This window comes from Acanthopagrus latus, chromosome 9 (genome assembly GCF_904848185.1).
Source record: "Acanthopagrus latus isolate v.2019 chromosome 9, fAcaLat1.1, whole genome shotgun sequence".
NCBI lineage: Eukaryota > Metazoa > Chordata > Actinopteri > Spariformes > Sparidae > Acanthopagrus > Acanthopagrus latus.
The window spans coordinates 9,671,639-9,697,383 of record NC_051047.1 but is presented as its reverse complement, the minus strand read 5'-3'; the positions used below and the strand labels follow the sequence as shown (position 1 = coordinate 9,697,383).

General features: G+C 42.3%; 1 protein-coding gene across 1 annotated transcript; it reads right to left on the bottom strand.

The window, feature by feature from the left end:
* Nucleotides 1-543: 543 nt before the first annotated feature.
* On the bottom strand, nucleotides 544-24,872 carry impg2a (interphotoreceptor matrix proteoglycan 2a). Its single transcript, XM_037110933.1, has 22 exons — nucleotides 24,783-24,872; nucleotides 24,447-24,677; nucleotides 21,921-22,084; nucleotides 21,777-21,805; nucleotides 21,627-21,659; nucleotides 19,970-20,016; nucleotides 19,582-19,643; nucleotides 19,337-19,492; nucleotides 18,166-18,224; nucleotides 18,011-18,031; nucleotides 15,441-15,649; nucleotides 14,133-14,176; nucleotides 12,705-12,855; nucleotides 11,035-12,041; nucleotides 9,808-10,095; nucleotides 9,481-9,700; nucleotides 7,980-8,190; nucleotides 6,538-6,726; nucleotides 5,358-5,559; nucleotides 4,156-4,235; nucleotides 3,606-3,669; nucleotides 544-2,399 (listed from the first exon to the last, which is right to left on the bottom strand). The coding sequence occupies exons 1-21, from the start codon at nucleotides 24,859-24,861 to the stop codon at nucleotides 3,633-3,635; spliced, it is 3,519 nt and encodes a 1,172-aa protein (XP_036966828.1). The 5' UTR covers nucleotides 24,862-24,872; the 3' UTR covers nucleotides 544-2,399; nucleotides 3,606-3,632.
* Nucleotides 24,873-25,745: the final 873 nt, after the last annotated feature.

The following is a 25,745-nucleotide window of genomic DNA, read 5'->3' as shown; positions in this document are numbered from 1 at the left end:
GCAAAGGTAAATGTAATCATTTTGTAGAATAGCCTAGATAACAAAAGATTCAAAAAATACACAAAAGATACAAAAAACTGTAAGCTGTCAAAGCCGGTGGCAAAAATGTTGGACAGGACTTATGTTGTTTTTCTTTGACTCCAGTGGCCATTTCGTCAGGTGAAAAGAAAATGGCAGGATCATTTTTAAGGGTTTGTCTTTGTAATACTAATTTCCACTGCAAGAGGCTGAAGTGAAGTTTTAATTTCTAAATGCACTCTAAACACAAGACGAGACAAGAGAAAACCCAAATGCATGTAGATACGTGTGCACGAGTACCACAAAAACAAGACAAGTCATGAATGTTCACTGCTAAATAAAAAGAAAGAAAAAGAAAAACTGAAAGGGGATCAGCAGATTTTTTTTTTTGTTCTCATTCTCGTCTTGGGGCTTCCATGGGCCGATCACATGTTTTAGAAATGCAATCTTAATCTGAAAAAAAACTACTACAGCTGAGTAGAGGCATAAAGTTAGGTAAATGTACTGCGTTACATTCCACCATGGTCCGCATTTTATATAAAACATTTTATTTTTGTACATGTTATGATTTGTTACAGTTAGTAATTTACACAGCTGCACTGTATGATAACACTGTTAAAATGATGAAACAGTTATCAGTATAAAAAGAGTATGTCCACACATTGAAACGTTCAAGACACACATGATTTACGTCCTACAGTCGTTAATAATATCTACACTGTTATTTACATGACACAACACTGTAAGGGATGATTGGCCATTTGTCCAGGTGGCAGATGCAGACGTTGACAAAAACTCTACGCAGACACAAAAACACATGCATACAAAAAACAAAAAAATTGGAATATGCAGATTGCAAAAGGCATGACACTGTCACAAGGGTCTGCTTCACTGGGGTTCTGTCCCGTGTGTGGACGTCTAACGTAAGAGCAAAGGACGAGACACATGTAATGTAAACGAGAAGCTAGGACATGATCTATGCGCCTGACTCTGACCTCCCAAGAGAACTGACTGACACATCGGCCGACAACAAACTGAAACCTACAGATCGTAATCTGCTGCAGCTGTGAGCGTTTGCTCAAGGGACAACGCAGAGTCCAGGGAGGAAATGAATGGGACAACACCAAAGAAAACACTGGGATCAGACCATCAGGCGCTTTCAGAGGGGCAGATCATTTTTGAAGAGTTGCTGGTGACCTTGACATTCCTTCAGCAGGAGACACAGCTAGAGGTTGTCACGTGTTGTTTATCAGCTTGCTTAAATTTCATTTATGTATGACATCTGAAATCGGACCATTCGATCCGATCCTTGAGCCGCTTGCTTGCCCCACAGTCTTTTTCCACTGAAACGTGTTTTCACTTACTGCTGGATCACAGCGCTATAGAGGGTTCATGCTCTCCGCCTTCCTCCCGTCACTGCTGTTTTCATTTTCTCATGTCGACCAGCCACAAACACACACCAAAGCTTCTGACTGATGGAGTGACAAAGACAGAAAAAATCCCCTGCTTGGAGCAGTGTGCTTCAACGTTCAGATTGTGAAAAGCTGCTCTTACATTGATTAACAGAATAATACATACACTAACGCTACATTTGGCCACCTTAAAGGAATAGTCCAACATTTTAGGAAACATTGCTTGGCACAGATTTAGATGTGAATACCGACACCACTTACAACCGTTCGATTCCATCAGTCTTCCTGTCTTCCCCTCTGCCAGCAAGGACATGTGTGTATTTCCCAAAATGTTGAACTGTTGACATGTATAGTCATATATACAGAGTTTATCCACTGGTGTCGCCTTTAACTTGTAAGAATGAGTCACTATAGACCCCTTCATGTAAGTAAGTAAGATAGCACCATTGACTAACAAAGAGCAGCTCGCTGTGCTTCTGAGAGAAGACCTAAAGAGTCAATTTGAGCTCTCTACAGATAAAACAGAACTGTCAGAACAAAATTTTAACTAGCGGACATCCAAACAGTAAAACTATACACTGTACATATTTACAGTTTTTTCTTTTTACATTATTCCCTTTTACAATAGATATGATGAAACAAAACTGATAATTTCACTAAGCACAAGTTCTACTGTAGCCAGTATTGTGATGTGTCTGACAACATTTCAAGTAAGAGGATGCGGTCCAGTTTGTGCCAAAGGGAGGCGTCCCGTAGACGAGCAGCAAACACGTCCCTTGATGTCACAGTCAGCTCACCCAGTCAAGAGAAGGCACCGAGGAAGGAGGAAGAACAGTCAACGCTTCAGCCAACACAGCCACGCACACTGAGAGCAGCTGCTTGCCATGTAACAGTCCAGGTTCTGAGCTGTGGAGAGCCAGTGGAGAGTCTCGACAGGGAGCTTCACTTTTCTAACATGGAAGCGTGTTTCTGTTAAGCAGAAAAGCGTGTCAGTATGCAAGATTCAAAAGGTGTATCTGACATAACTAATTTACACAGCGGTCTTCTACAATCAGATGCTTTTTTTGCCAACATAATCTCTTACTCATTTCTTAAATGGTCTGTTATTGGATTAAATTACATTTTTCAATAAGATCTTGGAAAAACCTTATTCTATCTCCATTTATGAGATTGCAACATGCAGAAGATTTATGTATAGTTTCTAATTTTTGCGAATGTGCTTTCTCACTTTCTTGCCGAGAGTTGGGTGAGAAGATTGACCCATAATCATGTGTATACCGTAAAATATGAATCTACAGCCAGCAGATGGTTAGCTTGGCTTATTATAAAGACTCGAAACGGGGGGGAAAGCCAGCTTGGCTTTGTCCAAAGGTACAAAATTATACAAAAACCAAGTTGCAAAATTGACAAGTTGTAGTTTCACCAGGATGAGTATTGCATTGGATTATTACTTGATCCACAGCAACAGTAGTTTGGCATGTGATCCCCCATAAAACAGCAGTGTGTTGTTTTAAAATTTAGGTTTTTGTACATGATAAAAAAATGTTATGCTAAGCTCAGCTAACTGTCTGTCAGCTGTAGTGACATATTTAACGTACAGTCATGACAGCAGTATCAGTCTTCTCATCTAACTTCAAGCAGGAAAACAAATAAGTAAGTAGCAATAAGCAATAAATACTCCTTGAAATCTTTTGTGAAATCTTTTGATGCTTACAAGGTTTAAATCGTGAGTCATATACAAACCATTTTAAAACCTGTGAATTGGTTATTGTTGGTTATTGTTTTCTGTAACTACAAGTAGTTGGATTGTGAGGGCTCCCCAATTATTGCATTAACATGAACAACTGACATGATGATACTGAATCATTATAGATGATATTCTTTCCACTTTATATGTAGTTAATATGCTACTTCCCCCTAGAACTTGGATGTCATTCTTCTATAGGTATTTTTTGTAAAGTATGTGGGAAATTATTATCAATATTAAAGCAAAGTTAGCATATCTGCTAATTTTGCTAAATGTTAGGGTGGACATATCCTCACACTGACTATCTCACTGTCTTTCCATCAAAACCAGTCCAGTTTTTGTTTTTTTTGTTTTTTTGTAGGATCTTGAACAGAATTGTAATTGAAACTAAGAACCTGCTACGCAGTCCTTAAACAAAGAAGAAATACCTTGTTGTTCACAGGAGAGTTTCATGTCTATGTTGCAGAGCTCTCCCTGCGGGTATCCAAGACACTGCAGTACGCAAAAACACAGTGACAAACTCTTTAGATTTCATATCTCAGGTAAGTGAATTAGTGACTTTATTTACCACACAAACAAGTACCCAAAGCTAAGTTCACCTGGCAAGGAGGATCTCCATGGCACACAGAGTGGTACTCTACAGCCAGATAGGACTTAAAAACAATCACCACCGTTTAGTACCGACACATTATTACTGCCAGGCTGTTGGCAGACGGAGGAATGTCTGTGTCTCATAATGGTTTCTGTCTCACTGTATCAGCTCCAGGCCTGGCTGGTGAAGATTTAAGAATGATAAATCTGTTTCCACGCTGGTTTGGCATGGCTTGAACTCCTCATCTCCTCCAGCTAACAATCTCGCCAGACTCCTGTATCTCAAACTCACTTCCCTTTTCCCCTCGTATCCCGGTTTGTTCAGCCCATGTGTTTATCTCATTGCTGTAGAAAAAAAAAAAAAAAAAACACAAGGGAGGCACTCACGCTTGATGCTGCCGTACGAAATCTGCAAACTGCCGGTCCTTAGCGTAGAGCTCAATGATGCGTATCCTGTCTTGGATTTCCTGCAGAAACACATGATATCAGTTGGGGGGGGGCATTACATCACAGGCAGATAAACAGTAAACTGAACAGGCTGTGGCAAAACATGACATGTTACCAGAAAAAACTAAAATGACTTGCCAACCGAAGAACAAGTTTAAGATGGCCTTTAGTAGAGTTATTATCTTAATTACAAAATATGTTGTTGTTTTGTTAATCTTTTTCAGTTACTCAGAAAAAAATCTCTAACTAAATACTACAGCTACTAATCAAAATGCTGTCCGGATATATTATGTGCTTAAATGAAGACTATAACATTCATTCTGTTGCTTTTCATCTCTCTGCCACACAGCACTGCCTTCTTTTATCTTATTTACGGACAAAGTGGCTCACTGGCGGATAGATCTGAGTGTTACACCATCAAAGGCAGGATTGCTTACAAGGCGCTCTCTACGTCTAGAAAAGGCTCTATTCATTGGGCAGTAATTTGCATCACCGCTCATATCCCAATCAAATCAATGTGCGTTCCTTTTGTTGATTTGATTGTTTGATTTGATCGATGTTGACGAAGGTTCTCAGTCATTCAGGGTGTGGTAATTCTAAGTGCCGTATGGTAAGAAATTGGATATGTTTCAGTTTCTTGAAGACGTTTCACCTCTCATCCAAGAGGTGTCTTCAAGTCTTCAAGGAGAGTCGCAGGCTTTGAAACTCTGTGAGGGAGTGTCCTTACTGAGTCGGACACATGTGAGCTCTGAGCTTCTGAATGGTTGCCCACAAGGGGCCCTAATGACTAAAACTCAGAGCTCACATGTGGCCTTTAACAACTCTGTAAGGACACTCACACATAGAGTTTAAAAGCCTGCAGCCCCCCTCCAATTAGTTTTGAATGAAAGGTGAAACATTTTCAAGAAACTGAAACATGTCTAGTTGCCTAAAATACAGCACCTAAGAACTGAACAATGTTTTTGTCATCTGCATTGACCTGTGTTTGCTGATTTTGTCACAGTTACAAAAAATTACTTTGCAGCAACTCAGCAAGACTGCCTGTTAACATTAAACTGGGTAGTTGAGGTAATGGGGTTAAAAAAAGACCAAGTGGCCAAGACATCTTTTCCAAATCAACCAGTGATGGCAGCCCACTTCACCTCCTTCGTCAGTTCACTGTTCTCATAGATGTGTCGTATCTCCTCGCTGCTGAAGTCAGTGGAGGCCTCTGCGCTGGCGCTGCTGTAAACAGGAGCTTCAGGATAGCGTCGGTAGTAGTGGCTGTAGCCCGTTGTGGCCTCGCTCTCATACATGGGGTTGTACTTGGTCGCCCTCTCCAGAGACGGGAGGCTCTCTGCTCGCCTGCGGAGAAACGTGCAAACACAGAAATCAGTGATGAGGTCGAGGCAAGATGATAAACAGAGCAACACAGCATCTAGGAGGACAGAGAAGAAAACTGAGCCGCACCAAATACGCTTAGAGTTGATTAACCTTTATTAACCTTGGCTAAGTCCTCTCCTTTGTGGACTCTGATGCCAGAATCTCAGAAAAGCCTATTGTGCTAGGTGTTTAATGCATTTTGGAAAAAACTGCTAAGTTACGTTTGTTTATTTCCAGGAATAGAGTTAACTTCTTTAGCAGGCTGATAAAAAATTATCTTACCAGTTAATTCATCATATACTCTTCATTTCACAAAGCAGATTTTGTCACTGTCAAGGTCACATTTCCTTCACTCAAAGCATCCATCATAAAAACATGTTTCATGGATGCAACTTCATAAAGATGCATTCTTACATGAAAAATAAATATTCTGTGTCATCTTCTTATGCATTAACTTTGGGCACATAGTCAAATACAGTCTGACATATTTGTTATTTTCGGAAACATTTCGGACATCCGTAGTTCATCATGTCATAGTTGCATATGTGCATATTTACGGCTAGTTCGGCAAGTGCAAACTGATTTAGTGAAGCCGCTCTGCTGTCGTAAGCATTGCTGGCACGGACGTGTATGAGCTGACCAATCAGAGCAAACTGGGTATTCAGGAGGAGGGGCCTTAAAGAGACAGGAGCTAAAACAGAACATTTTAGACGGAGGGGGAATACAGAGCCGCAGCACTGGAATAAAAAAAGAGGAACCTGAAAAAGCATAATATGCCTCCTTAACATATAACATCTGGTAGATTATCATGCCTCACAACAACAACAATATCTCATTAAACTGTAATAACAGTATGGCAAAAAAAAGTGATATGATGTGGATTAAAGGCAAAATGTGATCCCTGTGTGTGGATTGCTGTTGCAAAGTATGGCCAGATGGTGCGTGAGTGGTTCCCCTCACCGTATGGGGTCCTCTGACTCATCCTTGTCATACTGATCCCGTAACGTCCTGGCGAGGAAGAAGATGACTCCGGAGGCCACCAGTAGGAATCCAGCTACGGATGCGATCGCTATGCCGACCACCAGTGGCTCGGACACATACTCCTCACAGTGCTCTCCTCTGTACCACCAGTTCTCCCCGACACGACATCTGAGATGATGAAGGAAATTTGTCAGCAATGATTTCCACTCAGATCTGGTACAAAAGCAGACGTGCATTTACTAAAACTAAAACTAATACTGAAACAGAGCATCACTCATCTTCTGTTTTATATTCTGTGTTTAATGATAAAGAATATGTAAAAATTAATGACTGACTCTTCCATCATGTTTGTATTATGTCTTTGCAAAATTAATAACATGTCTACAAACATAATGCTCTGTATGTGTTAATCCCTTGTTTTGGAATAACTTGATATCTTCAGATGTTTGTTTCCCGTCTCCATGGTGCAACACGGCGTAAAGTAAATAACAATTCAACAGCATCTGGAGCTGCCAGTATGTTTTATGCTGTGGTGGTGGGTGTGAAACAAAGGTTAGCACTCGTCTTGGCACGTGTCCTGTCTGCCTGTTCGCAATCATTCAATTTGAGGCGCACCGCAGGGCCAGAGGACACGTTTCTGTCACAGATTTAGATTCCTGGCATATCATATTACACATATTCACCCATGCAGACGTCTGTTTGGATGTGGAAACATGTGCGCAAGGATACAAAAACACTAACAACACAGGTATGTAAGCCTTTGGAATGTTTAAGATAATAAAAGAAACAATATCGGGCCATAACAGCATGTACTGACCAATATTTCACAAAACAAAAATGTGATAACTTGCATTCTGTGGCTGAAAAATGGATCAAAATATTAATAAAATCTTTGCAATTATGCCTCCACATATGGTTCTCATTGTTTCACTTATGCACAGTGTGTTTAATGGCAGTGGGCACAACTACATTGATATAGAAAACTGCCAAAGGTGTGTGCTGACTTAAAATGTTGACATGCTGATTTTCTTAAGCTAAGCCATAAATATAAAAGTTTTAATTGGCATTTGGAGCCAACTAAGGTGTAAAATAAATCTTAATTCCATGAACCTAGTTATGATTATCATTCATTAGGCTAGAGCACATGTTTATTTCTCAAGTATAAGGGGCCACATTTCAAAAACAACTTTTAAAAAAATAATTTTAGAGCACTGAGCATCTTTTGTCTCAACCTGAACGCACCATCCAGCCAATAGACCAACTTTAAATCTAGTGGCTAAAGAACTGGCCCCCTGCAGCTGCTGCCGCTCTATTTGAAAAGCTGGTCAGCTGATGAAGCACTGGCCTCACAAAGACCTGCAAACGCAGACACTCTTTCCTGCACGCACACAGGCAGATCACTTCCCCTAATCCCCACCCACCTGCAGATGGCTCCTTGGCCGGGGATGATGTCACACTTGCCGTCATTGAGGCAAAAGTCGGTCCGCAGCTCACAGATGCTCTGACAGGGCAGGCCATCCACGCTGAAGTAGCCAGCATTACAGACGCACTCCGCCTCCCCTGACCATTTGTTCACCTTACATTCTGCGTATTCATTGCACGCCTGGAACTTGCACGGGTCAGCCTGGTCACCTGGAAATGGAAGAACCAGAAGAGCTGACTTTAGGATATTAGGAGAAAACTGTAAGAAGCATGTTGTTAAATGTCCATGTGGTCATCAGCATTTAACAAAGGAGAGAAGAATATGTTCACCTCAAAAGATGTAGAATTACCACTAAGTACATTTCAAAATAAAAACAAATTAAAAAGGTTCAAAACCAGGGGAAATGCACGTATTTTGTTTCTTTCCGAGGGTTAGGCAAAAAGATTACACAATGAATGTATGGTATATGGTTAACTTAGCTGAGCAAAAAGAGTGGAAACGGGAAACAACTAAACTAAAACAACTTCTGTCTAAAGGTCACAAAATGCACGCATTAATAGCAAATTTATGTTTGTTTTTATTTTTTGGAGTTATGCTAGCTATGCCCTTCTTCCCATCTAATTCTCTGCAAAAGGCCTTTTCCCAAAATGCAGAACAATTCTTTTTAGCTGCAGCAAAAATAAACACATGATAATCTACCATCAGTAATGTTCAGAGACACATATGAAAACCGCTCTTCCTCCCTTGCTAATGCAGCCGCACTGCATGCTAGGATCCAGCACAATGCACTGGCTGTGCTTTAGACGGATTATAACAGCTGAGTCAGGATTGTAAACACAATCATGAATCACTAATATCATGAATGGCCAATAACAAGCTGACTGATGTTGTCAGACAGAGATGCCAGGAGATCAATACCACATGAGGAAGTGCGCAGAAAATGTCGTGCTGGGTCCATAATTGAGCCTCATTATCTAAAATGAAGGCAATGTAGTACACGCACTGTAAAACCAGAGCTGCACACAGTAATCAGTCAGTCAAAGTGCTGTTAATGATGTGTTAACTTGGCTGCTGCCTGAAGAAGGATCTGATCTCAGCTGATGTGACCATGAGATGAAGTGCCACATCAGAGAGTCAACACCTGCTTTCCCAGGCCTTTTTCACACACTGACATGTTTCATGATACTGAATCAGTGCAACTATTTCACAAAACGACGTTCTCAATCAACCCAGGGAGGGAACAGTTCAACATTTTAGGAAATGTGCCCAACTGTCACCTGTACTATTAATATGAAGCTGGAGACAGCAGCTGATTACCTTGCCTTAACATAAAGACCTAAAACAAAAGGAAACAGGGGGATAACCATCCACTGGCTCCGGCTTTGCATTGTGATAATGATAATGGTATCAATCTAATTTTACTCTCAACAAGACAGCAAAAAGAAGTTGATGCTATCACAATCGCTGTCTTTATGTTGATCACATCATGTAGAACCCACCTGACTCGACGTCCAATGAGTATTTATCGATGGCCAGGTTCATAGTCTGGTAAGCGGTGTTACAGAAGTCCTCCAGGATCAGATAGACAGTGGTGGTGACGCCTTGTTGCACAGGCTTTCCAAATTTCATCCTGCTGTTGACCACGATGCTCCCATTCCTGAAGTTCAGGATCTCCAGGTTCTCAAAGTGACTCAGGTTGGACTGCAGGTAGGGCACAAGCTGGGAGAAGATTGAGATAATGTACAGGTTGATGTTACAAACCAGAAGCTTTGACACAACAGTGTCAATACTGATAACCACAAGTCCAGTAAACAGGGGAAGTTTACCAGCTCTAGGAAGCGTTGCTCCAAAGCCTTGTATTCTGGGGAGCTCTTGTTAAAGAGATCATCTGAGAAGATCATGTTGGTCACCCTCAGGCTGAAGAACACCATCAGCGCCCGGCCGGGGTTCACTGGCATGGCGATGCTGACCTGGTCTGTGCCGTGTGCCACACCAAATGGAAAGCCAGTACTGCCCTCCTCTGTGTGGTTAATCAAACCAAAACCAATGTTGATCACGTCAGTGCCCAGGTCTCCAGTGCTGGAATCATCCAAGCCTTCATTAGTGGTCTGGATCTGGAAGATAAAGAAGTGGATCGATTTTGAGATGAGACAATTTGCTTCTAACGGGGGTACAACAATATTTGTTTTTCTATAAAGCTGCTTTAAGTCATACTGATATTAAAGTTTTGCTTGCATATCAGAATGAACCTAACCCTCGTTGTGTACTCAATATTATAGTTACAATGAACAGGATACTTCAGTTGAGTTTTTCTGCAGAGACAGAATGCCCTACATCGATGTTCTCCAGAGGGTGAGTTGTTTTGGTTATCTGATTGGTGCCATATCTGAGTGGACGTGCTCTAAAAATTAAACCAGGCTAAGAAGCTTCCACTTTTCATGTGGAAGAGGAACTTAACAGCACACTGTGTTTTCCCACAGGCTGGACATTAATAATAACAGCTATACATTTTATATTTATAGTGCTTTTCATGGTACTTTATCTAATTTAATGAGGACACAAACACATTTAAACACTTTGTAAAGTGAAAGTTAGCCTAAATTGCAGCTCATAAGCAACACTATACTGACTTGAAAGGCGAAAAAACATCTTAAATTAAAGGTCATACTGATAACATTTATATGCAGACAAATCATTTCTTTTGTAGATAATCCATCAACAGTGTTTTTCTACAGTGTGCACTCAGAATACTGTCCTGCCCCCATGTTAGCTAGCTAGCATTAGCAACATTCACATTCGCTAGCGTAAGCTATGTTTAGCAATGTTAGCAAGTGCACAAACTAGCCACCATGTGAGGGGGCAGATGATGCAAATAACAGTGGTTTTCTGATGTGAAAGCACAGGTAGGATGGAGATGGAATGCTACATTTATCATCTGAATGTTATCAATACTACCTATCATGCTTTTTCTTGCTTTTTCTATTTTTCATTAAAACCGTGTACTTGACATTTTTCTACTTTTTGCAACACTGACACCAATTCCTCCGCTTTACCTCAGACAGTGAAGGGACAATAACATCCAGTTGCCCCTCTGTGGCTGGGTCAACGTCAGAGATACGGGTGAAAGGCGACTCCCTCTCTGGAGACAGGGCAGTCGGGTTAGCAGGGCTCAGAACTTCTATCACTGGTGGCTCTGGCTCATCTTGGTTGACCACTATGATCTCATCCTCTGTAAGATCCTCTGTGGAGATCTCAGGAGCTGCTGGAGCCTCCTCCTCTACAGCCGGAGCTTCAGGTAAAGTCTCTCCCTTCACCTCTTGTTCCTCAATCTCAGTTGCTTCCTCCACACCAGCTTCTTCAAATACAGCTTCCTCAGGAGTGGGCGATGCATCCTCCGCGGGCTGTTCAGGATTAACCTCCTCATCGGCTGGTGGAACATCTGTGAGGTTGGACTCCTCTTCTATGTTCTCCGATGACTCGTCATCAACAGGAAGGAGACCTGTGTCTGCCGCCTCTGGCTCAGAGGCTTCACTCTCTACCTCTACAGCCTCAGGAGGTGGGACTAGAGCAGACAGGCTCTCTTCTTCCGCAGTCTCAGATGCGACTGTGGAGATCTCAAGCTCCTCTGGAATCTTGTTCACGGCAACCTCTTCCAGAGGTTCCTGCTCCAGAGTGGTAGGTTCTTCCTCCACTGCAGCAACCTCAGCTTCCTCTGTTTCAGCCTCAGAGATGGCATCTGCCATTATAGTGGCATCTTCTGTGATCAGCCCATCTTCTGAACCAGTCTTTTCAAGAGACACCACTTCCTCTTCTTCTTCTCTTTCTTCTTCTACTTCTCCTGTTTCTTCTTCTTCTGCTGTGGGTGTAGACGGTCGGAGCAGGTCCCCCAGGTCATCTGTGCCGGACCCAGAGGCCTCGACCTCCACCGGTGGTTGAGGAAGCGTGACATCCTCTGACAGCTCCGGGGCAGGAAGCTCAGCTGGGAGTTCCTCGGGTGGAGGGGTTTCCACTGCAGGAGTCTGCATAGTGTCCTCCAGCAACAGACCCTCCTCCTCCAAGCCTGGAAGAACAAAGAGGAGAAGAAACTCAGTCTCTTCTCGTGTCCTTCAATTGTCTATCCGACAAACCAGAGTTATGATAATTTTGTATTTATCATTATTTTGTTTGTTTTTTATTCAATTCAGTTTAGTTTCAGTTAGTTTGCTTGATTCAGCTTTGTTTTGAATGTTTAAAAATGTTTAGTTTCAGTTGAGTTTTTCATTATTTTCAGTAACAGTTTTAGTTTTTTATTACAGTATAGGGGTTATTTGTCAGGACTCAGTCTTAATAAGTTCAGCATGGGTATTATAATACAAGCACAACACTTTGTCAAGGCAGCTGACAATCATGTAGATATACATATGCATCAAAGCCTCCTTGTGTTCTAGAGTCCAGTTTATATTTTTATTTCAGCCAACTAAAATAATTCTAACCTCTACATTTAGTTTTTAATCTGGTTTTAGTTAACTGAAATAATCCATCAAGAAGTAGTTTCAGTGCAAACATAAAGCAGTGTGCAGGTTTCGTGCTTCGTGCTTTTGCGCATGCTTTAATGCAGTCATCTCCATAAATTCCCATGCAAACTGCAAGGGTGTCACAAAATAATGTAAATAGTTATAGTAAAGGTAGATGTGGGAGAAAAAGCGTGAGGGAGTGTGTGCCTGTCTTCAGGGCGAACACTCACTGCCAGCTTCGGGTGCACTGGTGATCAGGATGGGAGCCGGAGACACGACTGCGCTCTCCTCCAGAACGATGACTTCATTGTCTTCTGTCGCTGCAACTTCAGATTCCTCCTCTAGGATCGTGACCTCTGATGGCTCATCGGCAGCATCAATCTGCATCACAAACGGGCTTTATTATCCAAACTGTTTGTAGCTTTTTCGGTGCAGCAGGAGCTCTGATCGGTCAGCTTATTTGTGTTGACACGTCAGGCCAGTCAGAGGTCCTGCTGCTTCTTTGCGGTTTAAAGATAATTTTTGGGAGGTGAACCTCTTATAAGTCTCTTCATGAAAGGGTAACAAGTTTTTAAAGCTTTCTTTGATTTGATTTTAGAAGTACAGCAGCTGCGGTATGACACACAAAAATTATTTTGAATGTATATTTTCAGTTTTGATATCTTTAATGCGTCATATTTTATAATTACCATCATTAAGTCATGGTAACTTAATGCTTATTAAGCAATCGTAAGGGTTAATTAACATCAGGTGTCCATTAGGAGGATGTTTATGGATAATACAGAATTTATTAACCATATATAGAAAAGTATTATGAACATCAGTTGCAACTTTACAATATAAAGTTGCTTAATAGATGGTTTATCAAGCATTTCCTTATTTGTTACCAGAGAAATAAGTATAACTCAAGTTTTACCAGTGACAAATTTGAATTATAATAATGAAATAGAAATACATTTGTCATCATACATGAAATCATCAAGTTATCGAAAATATTTTCTGGCATACTGCAGCCCACATACTGAAGCTTTAGAAAAGAAAAAAAACAGAAGCGGAATTCAAAAAGACCAACATCCAAATCAGGGCAGTAGAGTGCTTCGTTGGCACAGTAGCTCTGTGCCTGTGCATCCATTGAGAAGTTTTCCAAACTTTCCCAGTTCATATAATGATTCAAATTAATCACTAAGCAAGCTGAGCTGCAAAGTGAACCGGCAGACACATTCAGTGCAACCCACACTCTGATTGCTGTGGAAGAGAACAGCCGACCGCAAAGACGGCACGAGTATAAAGACAGAGTGTAGGTGGCATCTCCTGTCTGGATAAACTCGTATGTGCTGCCTTTCGTCTTCACTTGCTGCGGTGTGGTGCGCTGTAGCCTTCGCCCCAGAATAGCAGTGGATTATTATAGCAAAGAGCCAAACTAATCCCCCCAAAGCCTCACTTGATCCTTGCCGGTGAGCTCATCCCCTACCTGCACTGGTGTAGTCTGGATAACATCACCCAGTCAGTTACAGGTTATCGCAACATTGGTCAAACTACAACCGTCAGTTGCCCCAAACAAACATGATTTATCAACTCTGCGGAGCTCGATGCAGCTGGATAGCCTGCAGTCAGAGAGATGGTCGTCATGATAGCTGTGGAGGTAACTTGTTACTCACCGCAGCGCCGTCTGCAGCGTTGACAGGCTCAGGGACCTCAGACACTGTGGAACCAGTGGAGAAACAAATATTAATACAAACTGACACAAACGAGGCAAACGGGCCAAAAAAAGCTACAACAATCATGCCTGCAGGAGTCTACAGAATCCTTTTATTGTAACCATTTCAGCACAGCCTTCGTTCTGACAGCATTACCTTCGGGGGTAAATATGTACAAATCAGGGCTAAGATCTGGAGTGAATGTCAGCCGCTGGGTGCCAAGGCTATTACTGCATCACCACCAAAGCAGAAAAACAAAGCCATGCTGCGGCTTCAAGTTCCCCAAGCCACACATGTCGGCCATATGAGAGTGTTTAGCCTCCATTTCACATGTCCGAGAATATAATTAATGTGAGCATCAGACAGCTCTCATCTCCAGGGGAGCTCGCTTACAGTAAAATAATGACATGCCTTCTCTCAAAAACACGAGCAGGGATAAATCTCACAGGGGGAGGAGATGCTATGGATATTATCACATCCTTCTGCCCCTCGTCAGAGGTATGAGGTAGGTAACCCACTTACTGTCGGGCTAAATCTAAGACATGCAGTGGTTTAGATTGCCCTACGTGAGCAACTGCACATATGTGGCCACTTGCAGTATTACAGGGAAAATTTCCCCTGTGACCCAATGAGCATTCCCCCCATTGTCCTGTTGATAAAAGGGTAAATTACTCGTTAAAAGTGAACTGTGAGAGGGACTATAATCAACACTATTAATGCAAAAGAAAAAAGAAAAAAAGAAAAACAGAAAGCCCAGATTACAAAAATCCTGTCTGCTCAGGTTTCTCTTGCAGAACCATTTAATGACGAGGGTTTAACTGTAGCGCAGAATAAATACACAGTTCCGATAACTGATGACTTGGTTATTTGTCCATTAGAAATGGCCCACTTTTGAGCCCAAGCTTCTTATAAATATGTCTGTGTCGCCTTTGACAGAAAGAGCCGACAAATAAGAAACAGATGAGACTATTAAAACCCTGGAATGTTGTCTCAAGTGGTCCAGCGTATGTTGTAGTATCACTGCTGAGTCTACTGTGTCTCTATTTGATATGACAGATGGAGCTTTGCCCTGCGCCGCGTGCACTAACTCTGCCAGTGCATTACCAGCCACTTCACTGCCATACCAATTAAGTGAATAGCTATCACGGTGGCGCGCGCACGTGTGTGTGTGTGTGTGTGTGTGTGTGTGTGTGTGTGTGTGTGTGTTCTATTACAGAGCAGAGAAGATCTTTAAAGAGCTCGGCAGTCATGAAACAGCTATCGTCTTACCAGCCTCCAGCTCGGCGTTATGCAGGGCTTCAGTCACGTAGTCTTTGACCTCACTGATGGTGTACACCACCGTAGGCCGCTCCATGACCTCACGGTAGGAGTTCTCCACCCGGTTCAGCTGCAGGGTCAGATAGTCCAGTTGTTCATTGCTCACTCCTGCTCCGTTCACCACCACTGTGACAGCATAGTCCACCACCACGCCGTCCAGCCTGACCACACAAATATGTTGGAGTTACATCCAATCCACATGCTGAACGGTCCCAGGGCTGGGCAGTAATTCAAAATCATCATACTTGTAATGGGATCAGATCATGGTATTCAGTCCATGGCCACTTTAGTAGGTTCACCACATTAATGTCACTCAATACAAAAGAACTGCCGCAAATTCTACATTTAATAAGGCTGTAGCACTCACTCTTCTTGTTGACACTGTGAGTAAGGTGTTTTGACTCCCTGATTAACCAACAGCAAAGATTAGAAACACATTTTAATTTAATGCAGATTAACAGTTCAAGGAAAACTGTATTCAAACTAAAAATGGTTACTTGATGTGAACATTTATTGCATTGAACATCAATTTAATTATTTTATGTATAATTTTTCATACATTTTGTAGAGATATCTAGATTATTATATTGTTTATTCTCTTTATACACATACAAAACACAGGGTTTTATATGAATAGGCTTATATATAGGCAACTTGTGATGTATATATTATATATGTACATGTCACAAATTGCTAAATGGACCTTGAGATTGTTGACTGAAACAAATGTTTCTAAGGTCAGGAACTTTCTCCCCTCTTTTAGCTTCCTCTTAATTTATTTCCATGCTCCTGCAAAGGACTCTGAATTGCCTCATGACTAATTGGTACAATATAAATAAACTTGCCCTGCCTTCTGCTCGCGGTCATCGTGCAGCTCCACAATACTAATAGACAAGTGCACTGCTCAAGGGTACTTTAGCAGACCATAAGTGAGAGGAGAGGGGTTTCATTTCCATTTCCCAAACCAAACTTGGTGAGGAAATTTCCCAAACAATAAACCAGCACTCCGTGCCCCGAACACCCTTTTCCATCCATCTCCTCCACACATTTATAATAGGAAAGTATAAAATAAAGTATCCTGGAGGAGAGAGCGGCTCTCTGAAAGGATCAGAATGGGCTCAGGCATTAACGTGATTTAACGTCAAACCTGCTAAAAGAGTTGTAGAGCGCTCACACATGACTGATGACTCGAGTGATTTACTCCTGCTTGGAATGCGCGGGCCCCGACTGTATAGGCCAAAAAACAGCAGAGTCAGCAGAATGATCAATATCATCATAATAAACATGGAAACCTCACAAGAGATTCCAGGCCCTGGAAAAAGCCATCTATCAGCCTTCATTTGACAACTGGAAGCCCTCCACTCTGACCTAGTTTGTGGGGTTTCTGGCGGACAGCAGAGCACGTGCCGGCCAACAGTCGGCCACATTTAGGAGGACGTCAAATTTTTTCCCCTTCGGCTTCACTCATACACACAGGCAGGCAAGCGGAGGTCTATGCCTGCTGTGCCCTGCGATCTGCAGTTAGCATGAAACTTTAATCACAGTATACATAGAGTATACTTAATGTATATTGTCAGTTTACAGCGAAAAGATCAGGACATGTGTGTCTAAAATCTCTGACTTATATTTACTGCATGCGGTGGTTGATTAGGTAGATTAAAGTAACTAAAAAGTCAAGTTAGTTCAAATTTATAACTTATTTATAACAAATTTATCACGAGTGACTCTACAAATTCATAATTTACATTAGAAATATCTTATCAGTTAATACAATATGAATGAATTGTTTAGATTAAATTGTCCAACAGTAAATGAGGCTGGTTAAATGGTGATTAAAAAAAACATCAATTTGCTAAGCTTCAGAGGTGCTAGTAGGTGCATTTTGTGAGCTCTGTACGGAGCCAGGCTGGCTGTTTCCCTTGTTTGTTAGCCGTCTCTGCTAAGTTCAGCTAGACTGCTGCTGGCTGCCACCTAATTTATACTGCACAGATGTGACAGTGTGTTTTCCCAAAAACTATTCCTGTGAGTAAAACATTAAAATGCAAGACTGTTACTGTTACAAGTAAAGGATCTGAGTATTTTTACACCACTGATAGCACAATTGCAAAAAAGAAACCCACACAAAATTGCCTTCTAAGTTCTTTTCCTCGTTTTCATCTAAACCCTCACGCACACAGCATGTTTCCCTCTACCCTTCTTTCTCCTCATCCCTTTACCTGAGGCTGATTGGCGAGGTTGTAAAGCCCCGATAATCGTCTCTATAGAGGCGCAGCTGCTCACTCTGTCGAACCCACCCTGATCCCAATTAACAGGTGAGTGACCCAACTAAGGCCATTATCATGGGCAACCAGTGACACATCTTAACACGTGCCCGCACTCACAGGTAAACACAGCGTGAGATGAAGGTGACGCCACAGATCTAGCTCAGGAGTGGTTGATAAGGGATCTGTGGGCTTAAATGCAAGGCGGGTTGGGGAGAATGGTTCAAGGTCAAACTACCACAGCCTAGACTGATGACTCACCCTTGGGTGTCCTTCTGGGGCCTATGCAAAAAAAAAAGAAAAAGAAAAAAGAGGACAGTGAAATTGTGTTAATGCTTACAAGTTGAGCTGTGGTCAAATTGTGAGGACAGATGTTTTGTCCAGATGTAGGAACACACCCCAGCAGAGATACTGACCTGAAGTCCATCACAGACACACTCTTGAATCCAGGAAGCCCCTCCAGAGCATCCTCTATCTGCAAGGACAGAAATGATCGAGCATCACAAACAAGCCTCGTGGAGTTTGTTTCTAATTTTGCTGGGCTTACAATGAGCATTCTTTGGAAGAGATAAATCAGATTTATTGTTCCAAACATGCTCATTTTGTTCAAAGCGGTTGTCTTGGTCTCGAGTCTGTTGTGCAGCGGCTCACATCATTATCCTCAGGGGGCGTACAGCTGCACTGTGGTCAACTTTCTTTATTGGCCTCGCCTCTATGCACTAAAAAAACTATTTACAAACTGTTCTGCAAAATGACCTAGTTTGTTTCATGCATCACCGAAAGAGGTTACAAAAGAGTCTCATGGGCCTTTTTATCTCCTGGCTTGTCCTTCAAGTCCTCCTCCACTACACACAGTTACAACTGCTAAGTCCTCAGTCCTTCACGCCACCCCGCTTCCTCCTCACAGACTTATAATCTCTTCAAGGCACGCAAGTTTGTGTGTACGCAGTGTGTGAAGGTATGGAGACTCAATGCAGGTGGCAGATCTCCACTGACGATAAAAAGCAGGTAAGGGGTATAAATCAAGCAGTGTTGTATAAAGTACCCTAAAGTCATACTTGAGTAAAAGTAATATCATGTATCAGTGCACCTTTACTTTGCACCAGCACCAATGTTGTTCCAATGATTGATTTTAAAGTAATCCAAAAGTATTCAGAATAGATTACATTAGATTTTGTAGTGAGTTATTTATTACAAATATTGTCCCTCACTATTTTGTGGGCCAAGCTGACTTTTAGGTAAAGTAGTGGAAAAATAGAGTTTTCCAAGTGTCTGTAAAATCCCTGAAGCTGCCGCTAAAGGTGAGTAACAGTGTGAATGTCGGCGCGTGCAAAAATGTATCTATTACCCAGACACATCATATCACACGTAGTTATTTCACCCAACCATAAAATCAGAGCTTTTGAACGCTTGCCTAATAGTTCGGGGTTAACTACTGCTGCTTTTAAAGAGCGTGTTATTAAAACTAACAATGCATCCAACACAGACCATAAACCAGGAGATATAGTGAGTCCGGTCTGCAGCCAGGATACAGTAGCACTAAGGGGAGCCATAAAGAGGCGCAGGCAGGGGGGGCTGGAGCCAAACCTTTTCGGCAAGCTGTCTGCTGAGTGTTTGGTACTGGAGGCTGGCTGGATCGGCCAGGCTGTCACTGTACATCTCTCCGGTCAGGAGGATACTGAGCTCCACCACCTGCTCCAGCACAGCGGGGGTGGGAGGCTCCATGGCAATGTCATTGTCCAGCTGTGCAATAGGAAAGAGTGATATAGTAGTTAAGTGTTTATGAAAAAATGATCAGGCCCAGTCTATAAATAGTCGGCGTGTGCACTCACCTGACTCTCCTCCACCTGTGTGACAGCTGCTTCCTCCACCTCCTCTTCTTTAGCTGTGTCCTCTGGGTGGTTGAGTTCATGTGCAAAAAAAAAGAAGAAGAAGAAGCAACTGTTGGTTTATTTCAAATGAGCAGAAACTTAAAACTTTGGCAAGTGCAGTGATTCCTGGTGGCTGTATGGATTAGACCTGAGCACTTTGGACAACTCAGGCTGAAGTGGCCTACAGCCAAACATTCTCTCCAGACACACAAAGTTACATTCACATACTTATTGTACAGAAAGCTCAAAACCAGAAATTATAATGTGGATGAAAAATAATGCTCTGAAACAATAGTGGTTGAGCATGTGTACAGATGAGGCAGGACGAGTGAACAGGAGTGATACTAACCTAGCTCAGGAGCCTCGACAGCCTCAGGTGTGTCCGGAGTCGGGGTGCTGTGAAACAGCAGAAACATTGTCATACTTGAGTAGTGCTGATATCAACAATTTAGAAGATAAAAAGCGCAGACACTTTAAAGGGTGATGCAGACTGTTGGCGGAGATGCAAGGAGGATTTTGAGGAAAAGGCGAGGGCTATTTTATTTTTTAATTTTCAATCAACAAATCCTCTAAAGAGACCAAAATCAATTACTAAGTCACTCTTGTAACAAGGACTGTATTGTCTGAGCCAACATCTGATATAGCTGTCCCCATGTCCTTAAAATGAATTGTTCTCCAAAAACTATTAGAACACATAAAGGAACAGTTGGACATTTGGGAAAATATACTTGTTCACTCTCTTTCTGAGAGTTAGATGAGAAGATTGAAATCACTAGGACCAGGCCAGCTAGCCAACAGTAATGTCACAATCCAATTAATTACAATCACGGTCTAAATTGTACCCTTTTTCCTCAATTTGAAATGAGACTACAGCCAGACCAGACTAAGAACTTCCCCATTTGCAGCATTCAAACACAATATCATATTAAAAACTGGTCCTTTTTTGGCACGAGCTCCCTGTGCACCACACCATTGACTATAACTTGCATTCCATTCCATCGAATACATCACCAGAGGAAAAGCCATGTGAAGTAACATGTCCAATCAGCGTGGCTACTAGCTGGAAACCTCAATATATCGGTTTGGCCACGTAGCACAAGTTCTGCTAGGCAATGAGGTGGCAGATATATGAGGATATAAAACACAGCCATCTCCACAGCATGCCACAATATTGCCAGTGCCCTCAAGATCGATCTTTATCTAAAATCAGATCGCCAACCCACAGACACCACTCTCATTTTTGCATGTTAAATATGAAGTTACAGCTTGCGAACGGTAAGCTTTTGAGAGCATTCAGACAAGGGACACGGAAACAGCTTTGGACAAAGCCAGACTAGCTGTTTCCGCCAGTTTCCAGTCTTTATGCTAAGATAAATTAAGCTAAACTAAGCTAATCTAAACGGTCACTGGCTCCTACTTCATATAACTACTTCAACTCTCAGCAAGGTAGTGAAAAAGTGTATGCCCCCAAATCACGCCATAGCTTTCAAACATCCATACTGCTGCTGTGAGTAACATATTAGGCGATGGCTTTACAATTCATTTCTCTACAGCTCAGGATCGATTTTCTGGAAAGCAGCTTCATGCTGGACTGACATCACCAAGCAGGACTACACTACACTGACTGATTCCATGAATGAAAATGTAACCACAACATAAGGATATAGAGCTTTGTGTGTTTTTAAAGTTATGGATGACAACAACATGAAGTCAAAAGCTATGTCAGACTGTGGCTGGACAGACAGAACGTGCGAGCAGGTGTTTTGTTGTCGTTTTTTCAGGGGACTTGTCCGGAAAATCGTAAAAAGACAAAATTATTCTACTGTTATCTTTTCAGCTCAAAGGGGAAAGCAAATATCCTTGGATATGAATATCCAAGTTTAAGATGCAAATATAACAAAGGAAACAAATGAAAGACAAACAAATGAAGAGTCTGAAGTCATGTGCGGTAACTGACGAGCAGGAATATGAACAGGTAGGGTTGAACTGAGCCTCGACAACCGTACCTGCACATATGTTGCCAGGACCTGGTGGGCTCACTACAGATAGTGGGAAGAATGACACATTTACAAAACACAGGCTTAATGATCAGATCATACATTTATGGTTCAAATGGTGGGCTAGCACTGGGGAAAGAGGTGAAGAGTGCCTTTTACCTTTTCACACCAACAGGCCGCGACATTCTCTAGAGAGGGGAACAGAAAACGTTGGACAGTGTCAACCACCTGCACGAGGGTACGAGACTATGGTCTGTGCTGCGTAGATGCTTCTGTTTGTCAAATCGTTAGTCATGCACAAACCTTTTTAACCAGAGCATCATGCTCCTCTGATTGGCTGAAGTAGCTGCCAATGTCTTGTGCTGTGATGCCTTCCTGGCATTTGTTCATCCAGCTCTGGTACTCTTCTTGCTCTGGGAGGCGGTCCCAGAAGATCTTGAAAGCCTCCCATATGGTCTCCTGGCACACTGGTCAGACAAGAGGAAGACACTATCCACTTAAAAAAAAATAAGCCTTCAGATTTTACTGCCATTACAGTGATTTCTGAATGATTTTGGTTTGGATTATAGTGCAGTTCTAAATGGATCATTTTTGTGAAGTTCGAGATCTGCTTGCTCATTAGCATGGGAAAGAAATCATCTGCAATTAATTCAAACAATGGCAGACTGAGATATTATAAGATGGAAGCTCTGAGGCCCAAATCCATCTCCATCATCATGCTAACTTCATGACACAACTCCCTTTTCATGAGTCAGCCTACTGGGCACTGATCCAAAGTCTCTGCACAGACATATGCTCCAATCTTCTCCCTTAATCAACACAGTCTGTGGGTCCTGAGACACCGGTGGTCACTTCTGAGTCCAAATCTCACTTACACAACACACCTCAACTTTTCAACCATCACACTGTCACAGACAGTCTCCTGGCACAAACAAGCCTGTGTTTGCCTAAATCGAGCTTCCGGGGAGTTCAGTAGCAAGAATAACACCTTGATCTCTGCCCACTCACACACATTACAGAGCGTTTGCCAAGAAAGAGATCAAAATGTCTCTTCTCCACTGAAGATTTCGTTTCACAACTCAGTCCTGTTTTCATCTTAAGTCTCACCCAAATGCCGTAAAAGCAAAAAAACATTTTCTCACTTACCCTTAGACCTCAAGGGACTCTGTGTAACAAGCTACATGTATTAAACACATTTCTACTGACCATGGGTAAGCAGATCATAACGTGGGGGGTGAAACATGAAACATTATTGTGTCTCCTTAGGTTGCCCAAACAAGCCTGTGGACAATTCATTCAAGTTTTTTAACACTGATGGACATAATGCACATTAGTCTCATCTCAGTCTTAGAGTCCACTCACATAAACAAACAACTGACATCCACATTAACACAGAAGGTCCACAGAGAACACTTAATTGCATTTCAGCACAGGACTGACGATGTTCTTAATTACATCCCATGTAATTAAGAACACATAGCTGTGTAGGCGGTAGTGGTTTAACTGTGTCAGGAGTTAGATATCCACCTCGGAGGTTTCTGCTGTTACACCAGCACTATGAAAGTGAAGGAAAATGTGTTTGTGCTCCTGAAGGTATTGAAATAGACTGTGTGCTTTCATTTTTGCAATTAATTTCTGTGCCAACAGTTTGCTCAAGAAAACAGTCTCAGGAAATCTGTCTGTTTATAAAGTCTGTGTAAAGGGCTTGGTGAGAACTAAGGCGTAAACGAAAAAAGAAGAGGTACAAAGCCTTTTGTTGAGAAGCACAAAATCTGACAAACTGATTCAAGTGGTGTCCCTTGAGTCGACGTTAGCTGCAGCTGAAAACTACAAGTTTGTAAATGAGAAAAGTCACTGGGTTTGGACATCTGTAGCCTGCTCCTTATGTCTACATGGGGGCAAGGTTATATTAGTTGCTTCAGACATAATGTACCTGATATTTTTGTGCCACCATCGGTTAAAATGCATTGTGGGTAATGAAGGTGCAAGGTTTTGACAAGGAAGAAGAATTTGGTGACTGAAAAAGACGACATCCCTGTTTCTGCTTCTTCGACACTTCAGTACATAACAGTTCTCCATGATGAGCCTGACAATGTTATAGGAGTGTCATGGTGAACGGTGGAGTTCCGTTTTGAGGGTTAATATCTCAACACATGGTCACATAAAAGCAAGATTGTCTGTGTGAGTAGATACCGCTAGGGTGAGTGAGTCAAGGCTTTCTGTCTGTCATGTGGGTTAACTGACCCTGAACACTGACTAAGGAGGCAAATCAACCTGAAGTAGACCACAGTCTGTTTCAATGCAAATCCCATGAGGCTTAATTGCAACTGGTGTTCACACAGATGTCCACTGACATTCCCCTGCTTGACCCCGGTGGATCCCATGATGTAAATGCAACAAAGGTTAACAAGCTTTGCTACTGGACACTTGAGTACTTGCACAGTGGGGACAATCTCACACACTCATCACTAGTTTTTGGCTGATATCACTTCCTTGCTGTTTCTATTGTCTTCACCCCGTATCTGACCCAACTACATCGCAGTGTTCATTTATGATCAGTTGGGGTTCGGGGTGGTCCTATGTGCAGAGGGTGGGGTGGCTGTAGCTCAGGGGTAGGGCCAATGTCTTGTTATCAGAAGGACGCTGGTTTGATTCATGTCCTAGTATCCTTGGGCAAGATTACTGAACCCCAACTGCTCCTTATGTGCTGGACAGCACCTTGCATGGCAGCCACTGCAATCAGTGTATGAATGTCTGTATGAATTACTGAAAGTCACTTTGGACAAAAGCGTCTGATAAATGCTCTGTATGTAAATGTGATTGTCTTACCTCTGAGATGAAAGTAGCTCAGATGGTTTGCAACCACCTGCTGGACGGTCTCTTGCGCACAAAGCCTGACTCCACTTGGGAAAAGGATGTTCCTTTTCCGCCGAGAGCCAGCTGCATGGCTCCCATGAGATTCCTTTAGATCAGATACACGAGCGACACCTGGAAACACAGCAGACCCCTGACTGTAAGGCAGACTCAGGTAACCCATAGAGGAGCCTTCCAGTGTTGCATCTGGGGGTTGCCACGGAAAAACAGCAGAATTAAGACTTATTGTTTGGCTTATCTTTGGTTGAGAAGTGAGCATGAAGGTTTTTTTTGTAAGTTAACAACACATACCTGTCCTTATATCCAAAAATATGACCACAAAACTAAATACAACAGAGTAGAAAACACATCCCCAAGATACGATCCTCATGTTAAATCCGTGTTTGTGCCTAACTCCGTGGACTTGGGAAAGGATCAAGCCGATATGTACTTCCTCTCAAGTCATGGAACAGCAGCGGGAAGAGCTTCTCACAAGTTTGCATAGTTCAGAAGTCTCCAGATGTAGAAAAATCACAGAAGCCTGCCGAGAAATCATCTGATGAGGCTGTGACACACTGGTTTCCTGCGTTGCTCCGCAGATGAAGAGAGGTGTGAGCCATGGTGCTGAGAGGACAGCTCCTGGCTCAGGTAGATAGGCAGATGGCTCTTGGAGAGAGGGGGATTTTTTAATGCTCTCTAATCCTGTTTACTCTAAGCCTTTTAGAAGAGCTCGCCAAGAAGTTACTGGAGCAACGCTGAGAAGGGAGGGCGCTTAGTGTTGAGGGAAACGTGGACAGAGAGGAGATAACAAAGGCCACAGAATCAACAGCAAGCAGAGAGATGTATCAGTATGTACAGACACTGGGACAGTTTGCCAGTTCTTGTAGGGGAATTTAGCTGGAATTGAATGAATTTTTTGCAAGAAATCACCCTGCCACCGAACCATGCAAACAGCGCTAAACGCATCCAGCCTTTGGCGAACATATTGAATGTCTGCTAATCTGAACTGAAAAATATAATCCAAAGTGAACACGATCACAGCAAAAGGAAATGCTGGCCTGACACTCCAGATAACTTTCTGTAATCTAGAAGAAAAAAGCTTCTCACAAACAATAAATAATCCCACATGTAAACACAGTGATTATGCGTCAGGGTGGTCGAGCAGCTAAGTTGTTGAGCTCAGGAGCAGAATGAAATCCTCTCAGTATGTATATATTGACAGCAGAGAGAGTCTGGGCTTAGTCTGGAGACGACCTTTGACCCCAAACTCTTCCT

What these genes read in the sequence shown, in the direction of transcription:
- impg2a (XM_037110933.1), bottom strand. Translation starts at nt 24,861, where the DNA reads ATGAGGATCGTATCTTGGGGATGTGTTTTCTACTCTGTTGTATTTAGT. An exon ending in TCCTGGCAACATATGTGCAG is followed by an intron (nt 20,017 to 21,626) that starts GTACGGTTGTCG and finishes GCTGTTTCACAG; the next exon opens with CACCCCGACTCCGGACACAC. An exon ending in CACAGGTGGAGGAGAGTCAG is followed by an intron (nt 19,493 to 19,581) that starts GTGAGTGCACAC and finishes CCTATTGCACAG; the next exon opens with CTGGACAATGACATTGCCAT.